The sequence below is a fragment of the Cyprinodon tularosa genome, unplaced genomic scaffold, assembly GCF_016077235.1.
Source record: "Cyprinodon tularosa strain WSP-4 unplaced genomic scaffold, ASM1607723v1 ctg26, whole genome shotgun sequence".
Lineage (NCBI taxonomy): Eukaryota > Metazoa > Chordata > Actinopteri > Cyprinodontiformes > Cyprinodontidae > Cyprinodon > Cyprinodon tularosa.
Genome location: NW_024038961.1, coordinates 1,395,062 through 1,402,225, shown reverse-complemented (window position 1 = coordinate 1,402,225; position 7,164 = coordinate 1,395,062). Strand labels below are relative to the sequence as shown.

At 36.9% G+C, this 7,164-nt stretch overlaps 2 protein-coding genes across 2 annotated transcripts; both read right to left on the bottom strand.

The window, feature by feature from the left end:
* Positions 1-2,875: 2,875 nt before the first annotated feature.
* LOC119785937 (lactose-binding lectin l-2-like) lies at positions 2,876-3,535 on the bottom strand. The gene has a single exon (XM_038288909.1). The coding sequence runs from the start codon at positions 3,532-3,534 to the stop codon at positions 2,944-2,946; it is 591 nt and encodes a 196-aa protein (XP_038144837.1). The 5' UTR covers position 3,535; the 3' UTR covers positions 2,876-2,943.
* A 2,639-nt stretch (positions 3,536-6,174) lies between these two features.
* LOC119785938 (galactose-specific lectin nattectin-like) lies at positions 6,175-6,870 on the bottom strand. The gene has a single exon (XM_038288911.1). It carries the CDS (start codon positions 6,832-6,834, stop codon positions 6,307-6,309), a length of 528 nt encoding a protein of 175 aa, XP_038144839.1. The 5' UTR covers positions 6,835-6,870; the 3' UTR covers positions 6,175-6,306.
* Between the last annotated feature and the right edge of the window lie 294 nt (positions 6,871-7,164).

Here is a 7,164-nt window from a genome sequence, read left to right as displayed (position 1 = left end):
CACTTAATGTAAGTCACCGATCACACAACTGCTTGTAACATGTGAGCATATGCTGACATATGTCCAAAAATTTTGAGCATGCTTAAAATTTCTCGGTGTACTCACTGTATGCTGACTTGTGCTAGCGTGTTTCAGCGTGTTTCAGTGCACTTCAGCGTGCTCATAACTTATACAAAGTGTACCCAAAACGTATCCAACGTATGCCGATGTATTTGCCAGGTTTTCCGTATGCCGGTCTAAATTGTCAAGGTGTGACAGGGCCCTAAAGAAAGAAAAAATTATTTTGATAAGTGTGAGTTGGGACTTCCAAATCAACAGAAAAAGCCTTACCAACGAATCTGCTATGTCTTTAGTAAGAATACTAATGTTTATTTATCAAACCATAGGAACTATAAAGGTATTTCCACAGAGGGTTAGCTGGTCCCATAAAGAGTAAAGGTTGCTGTGGAACAATCATTAATCAAACCTGTAGGAGAAGCACATCCAGATATTTGTGAATAGGTTGATATAGCACTGCACATGCCAGTAATAAACTTTGCTCACTCCGCATGCATGTGCTGCAGTAAAATATGAACTCTAAAGTCACAAAGAGTTCAAAGCAAAAACGCAATATTACAGTTGCTTACAAAGAGTTCATTGGCTGGTGGAAATCGAAGAGCATAGTTGCAGCATGTAATCCAACGGGTTTTGGGTGTCACTGTGGCAACTGTATGTTGTGTGATTAAAATAAACGTTGAAGAAAAACACGAGACAACTGGCGTACGTTTCTGTCCAACTGTATTGAATAACTGCCGTTCTCATACAATGCTCTGCCTTACATACCAAGGGAGTAAGGTTCCCCCTAGTGGTCACATTTGGTATAACACATGGTATTTTGCCAAAGGGAGTATTTGTATTTAGAGTCATCAAACCATATCCATCCACCTTCTAGATGCAGGTCAGTGAGTCCAATCCAGGTCGTTGACTGAGTAAAATCGAAGTTCTTGATCAGATAATTTACAAAATTGTTGCACTCCAGACTGTGGATGGACACCAGGTTGGCTCCCTCTGACACACAGATGAGCTCTGCCTCACCCCACGTCACCTTTGTGCCAAAGTACCTGTAGCAGCGACCCTTGAAATTGAACCAGAATGTGTGAATTGCCGCACGTATCAGCTTTAGTTTTTGTCCATCTGAATGAGGCCCCTTAGAAAGAGACCCTGAAGTAGTCTCAGCAGCAAGAGAGAAATCAAACAAGAAAATGAACCATATCATCTTGGAGCTTTATATAATTTCTTACTGGTGCTTATCTTTAAAGATGTATGTTGAAAATGATCCTGCTGAGATATTAGCCTCTTGCCTTTAAATCCCTCCGAAAGGGATTGGTCAGCGTTACAGTTATGATGTTCATCTGCACATGAACATCAGTTTGTCAATGTTTGTTTTAAAATTAATATTAAACACTTTACACAAAACTTCCCAGTTAATTACCAAAATTCTGTTTTGATCATTTTGGAAAAATAAGTAAATTTAAAACAATACACTCTTGCCAGATGAATAATAGGCCCCGTCCACACGAAGCCGAACCCTGGCCTAAACGCACAAATTTTTCACCAAACCAGCCTCTCATCCACACGAAGCCGGCGTTTCGGGGGTCTGTAAACGATCTTTTTTTTATTCAGCCTTCAGAGTGGGAAGATTTCGAAACGCCGTTTTCGTGTTTCCATCTTTACGCTCTAACCGCATTTTTTTTTTACACGCATGCTTCATAGCGTCGCCTCTAAACACGCATGCGCGACACAGTATCACAACAACAATGGCGCCGTTGCTGCTAATGCTACTCACCCTGCTGTCGGGCTTACAACAGAATCTTCTTCTTCTGGAATATCTCCAGGAAGAACAGAGCAATATCGACCACATAGTTCAGCACCTGAATTTGACTTAACCACGAAAATGGACCCGCAGGGCAACCATGTATAAATGTTAGTGCGCATGCCCAACATTTCGTCGCTTATTTTTGCTTTGGCACCACAGCGCCACTTACAGGCCTGGCATACATTTTGCAGCGTTTTCATGCGTTCGTGTGGACGCTCATATTTATTTTACGTCTCCGTCTTTACGGCAAACGTTTTGGAAAATATCAGCGTTTCGTGTTCGTTTTGACTTCGTGTGGACGGGGCCTTAGTCTATTTTGACTTCCTTGTTTTGTTCCTGGAAATGCTGATGATTTTTGTATCAGCTTTATCTGTTCTTATTTCACTATCTCAAAAGAGATAAGGTGGAGTCATATCTTTTATAATCATAAATGGACTATAATATTTAATATCTGTTCCTCAGAAGGACAAGAGGCCCAATCAAGAAAGCCATTACACATTACACACACATGTCAAGTACATAACAATTTATTTCCTTCTTAGGGTTTTAAACAGTTTTGTTTTGGACTGCCTGTGAGCGTTTAGGCACTAAGATAATTAAAGCCAACTTAAACACATTAAAGGCATTTAAACTCGGCTCATTTTCTGTTTTTTCCCGTTTTGTTTTAAAAAAACAAATAGTGAGAAAACAAGTGTAGTTTTGCATTTTTAATTTTTAGTTTTAATTTGAAAAACGAAAAAACTAATGATACACGGATTATACACTGACCCAGCTACATCCTTTTATGCTATTTTTAAACATATTTTTTACATTTTAAATTAAAAAAACTGGACAGATCAACGTATCTTAATATTTTTTGCAACACACATTTTGAATAATCTCTTTTACAGGTTATATTGTTTGTAATAGGAAAGGATTTAATTAATTAATTTTTAAAAACATTAAGGTTTTTTAAAAGATTTTCGAATGCATAAACAGAAATGTTTGCACAAAAATATAGACATTTTCTATATTGACATGTTTAAGTTGATTTATTTTTATCAGCACATTTAAAACAACTGAGCAGGTTTACAAATTATTGTCAGAAGCTACTGACAAACTTGATCAACCTTACAAACAGAGGCAAATTTATTTGCGCACACAATGTCATTCCATTTTTTGTCTGTGCCTGAGTTGGTGTGAACACAAGGTTCAGCTCCCCCTGCATTGTTTGGCTCTCCTGGATACCAAAAACTAAAATCAAATGGAGAACCATCAGTCCAGAAATATGTTCCATCCTGCTGAGCATCAGAGAGTCCGATCCAATTGACCCCCTCAGCAGGATCAAAGTTTTTGATCAGGTCTTTCACAAAGTTCTCTTCTTCCATACTGTGGATGGAAACCAGGTTGGCTCCCTGGGACACACAATGCTTCTCTGCATCAGCCCAGGTCATCAATGTGGCAACGTATTTGTAACAGCTGTTCTCAAAGTCGTACCAAAAGTTGTTGCAGCCCCCACGGAGCAGTTTCGGCTCCTGCCTGTCTGAAGGAGCCACAGCAGCCAGAGAGAGACCAAACAAAATGAACAAAAACATCATATTAAGGTCTGATGTCTTTGATTTTTGTAGATTCTTCCTGGAGTTTATGTGCAGGGAAGGATCCCGCTCTCCTTTATGTTCTTCAGAAAGGGCGTTGATCATGTTTGTGTTAATGAGTGTTGGAAATAATCTTAATCATTCATAATAGGCTTGTTAACAGTTAATACATATCCGATATATTGGCAGGATATTTCCTGGTTATTCCCAGGTAAATCTAGGTTAGGTTTATCTTAGTAACAATAAGATAAAGCCAATGAAACATTTGACTTTATCTGTCTAAATTTCTTCTTGCTATAAAAGTAATAGCTAATTAAAAGGATCATAAACCTATCAATTCAATCTAATTGACTGATCTTAATAAATAAAAAAATGGTGTATAAACCCTTTTTATACAGTAAAGTGTAACACAAAGTCTTCACAGAAGACATAATGCAGACATAAAGCCATAAGAAACTTAGTAAGGTGTTGGATAAAACAAATAATTATTATAACTGTGACTAATTAAATCAGAAAGATTGTTTTGATTATATATTATTAGGAAATGTTATAATAATATATTAAAATTGGAAACAATATTATTTGGTGTTTGCTTTCATTTTATGTTGGGATTTTTTCTGTTGCCTTTAAGTCTTTGTATTGTTTTGGGGATTTCGGCTATCACGCCCTGGTAGTGAGTCTGTAAGGTCAGCATCCTTTTCATTGAAATGTATCTTTCCACCCAGACCCTGGTGATGTATTTGATCCTTTACAAGCACATATTAAGACATGTTGATACAGGTTACCTTATTACCTTATTCTGAACTCATATTCACCGCATTACAAACACGCAGATATCAATAAATGTGATTAGGAGACATTTCTGAGGGTTAAAGTTTAAGTTCAGTACGATAAACTTTTTAAAATATGCTGTCAGCAGCAGATGGATTCATAGACTAGAACAGGCTTCCTCAATTCCAGCCCTCGAGGTCCATTGGACCCCGTTAAAGGGGGGGATTGCCGTTAAGGGGGGGATTGTCTCCCTTAACGGCAATCCCTCCCTTTAACGACCGACCCTCAGAATCATAGACGTGTTTCAGATGTTACAGGCTAACGATGGAACCAAACGACCCATTCATCGGTTACCATTTGCATGTTTCCAAGCGATACAAGGCTTTGTCTATATAAGACTCAAACTCACTGCAGATCCAGACATTTGAATTGAGAAAGCTTTTTTTATATTTGATATTTTTTTGAATTTTTACGGAATGACTATGACCTGGATGACTGAGAACCTTCATCAGCAACAACAGATGGTTCATTCTATAAGTTTGCATAAGTCCATTTCTCCATTTTTGGTGAGAGCTCGGCCCAGAATTGTTCCTGTTCATTGATATGTTTACATCTCCTCCTGTTCTTATCCATTTCACTTATTTTAGAATCTCCTATTGGAGAAAGAAAAAATGGTGATGCAAAAGAAGATTCTTTTCCTCCATGTCCAAATGCAACAATCCAACCTTAATCCTTTCTTGCAGTTTCAGTGAAAGCATGTCTCTTTTCAAATCTCTTCTCTGTTTTGTCTTCAACGTTTATTTTACTTGAGAACACTGTTAGCTTCATTTTGTTCCATTAAAATGCAGCCAGCTCCTCTTTATCATGTCATATAGTTTATTCTCAATAGATTTAATGACCAGGGTTTGTTCTCCAGGAACATCCCATCAAAATGATGTCCAGAGGATCCTTTTATGGTTTTCAAGAAAATACATATTGGACAGAAACAGGAAAAAATCCATTTCAAAACCCACCTAAACATCCTGTTAAATCAAGATCAGTATTTCTGAAAAGACGCAGAGGGCAGTATGACATAGGGAATGCAGATTAGTAAACGACTCATGAAATTAATATTTCAAGTTAAAAATGCTGCATGGGAAGATCTGATTGAGTTGTGATTAATTACAGATGAAAAAAATGTGATAAAATAACAAAACTAGGCTTGCTCTAAAGAATGGGAATAAGTGCAATCCTATCGATTGAGTCATAAGTTCTCTGATTATATGAGCATGCACAAACAGAGGATCAAGGGAAAAATATGTACTGATTCCTGCACACATTTTTTTAATCATCAGTTTTTTTTGTTTTTTTTTACTATTTATTATCTTTTTTAGTTACTATAGCTTCGCCATATAAAAACTGTTGTCTGTAGAGCTTCAGTCTTCTATTAGATGGAACACTTTTGGATTTGCTGTTGATTCAAGGTCAAATCCACCTTGAATCCACAAATTATTCCTACTTAAAGCAGCTATTGTAAGTACTCCATGTTCTTTTCTGACAATTCGACACATTACTATGTATCTGCAGAAGGTACAGAATGAAATAAATATTGGAACACATTTCTCTTCTATTAAAATAGATAAGTTAAATATTTTAATGCTTTAAATTTACTTAAATTTTTATTTTACAGTTCTTGTCAATCCTCAAATGTTCAAGGAAACCATGTCAAAATATATTTTGTATGAGTGGAAGAAATGTAATAGTTCAAAAGAAGAACTCAGAGAGCCATTACTCTAAGGATAAAAATATGATGTACTGATTTTTTATTTCTGTAATTTAGTGGTATCGGTTACATCTGAGTCATTGTAATATTCTTATTATTTCTAGAAAGAAGAATTGGACCAAAGAATTACAGAAAAACAGCATTTGAAGATGGACATTTATTTTACATTGAAGGTCATATCAAAGTATTTCTAACAGAAATTACAGTAGAATCAGTCGCATTGCCATATTGTTGGCTTTATCTCAGCTTTTACTGATAAAAACAGGTTCAGTTTAAACAGAAAAAACTAATTAACAAATATAAAGCATTTAATATTGCTTTTCTAGTTTTTATGCTTGTAGTGACTAAGGGCAAACTGTACGAGATGCACAGACAAAAGCAAATCTTCCTGAGCAAATGTGATCATTCCAGTAATACTGGTTGCCAAAGTTGGTGTGTACACAGTGTTCATTTCCAAGGCAGTTGTCAGGTTGTCCTTTACTCCAAATGGAGAATCTGTATTTGGACCCATCAGACCATATCCAACCTCCCTCTCGATGAAAATCAGTGAGTCCAATCCAGGTGTATCTCTGAGTAGGATCAAATCTGTTGATCAGCAAATTGACAAAATCGTATTCCTCTTGACTGTGGATGGACACCAGGTTGCCTCCCTTTGACACACATAGGAGCTCTGCTTCACCCCATGTCTTCCTTGAGCCAAAGTACTTGTAGCAGCGACCCCCAAAACTAAACCAGGACAATGGACAGCCACCACGCACCAACTTCAGTTCCTGCTTGTCTGAAGGAGGTTCAGCAGCCAGGGTAAGACAAAACAAGAAGAGGAACTGTATCATCTTGGAGCTTGATGGCATTAGTAGAGAGAGATTGTTCATTCTTGACGCCGTTTATCTGAAGTGATGGATGATAAAGAGAAGTATGTAGAGGTGTATGGAAAGCTGCTTTCTTTTATATCTCCTCAGAAAGGGTGTGTTCACTGTTGGTGTGACATGATTGGCCAGTGCTCTAGTAAACATGCTGTACACAAACAGCTTTTGAATGTTTAAGCAAATTATCTAAAAATATTTTTCAATCCATACGTCCGTCTATCTATCTATTCATCAATCCATCTATCCATATAAATATGTAATTTTGAAAAAAACAAACTGTAAAAAGCTATTACATTAATTTTGTTTGGACCCTGTTGAAGAAAGATTTAAGGAATT

Bases quoted from the DNA above. Each gene is read 5' to 3' on its own strand.
- LOC119785937 (XM_038288909.1), bottom strand. From the start codon at position 3,534: ATGATCAACGCCCTTTCTGAAGAACATAAAGGAGAGCGGGATCCTTCC.
- LOC119785938 (XM_038288911.1), bottom strand. From the start codon at position 6,834: ATGAACAATCTCTCTCTACTAATGCCATCAAGCTCCAAGATGATACAG.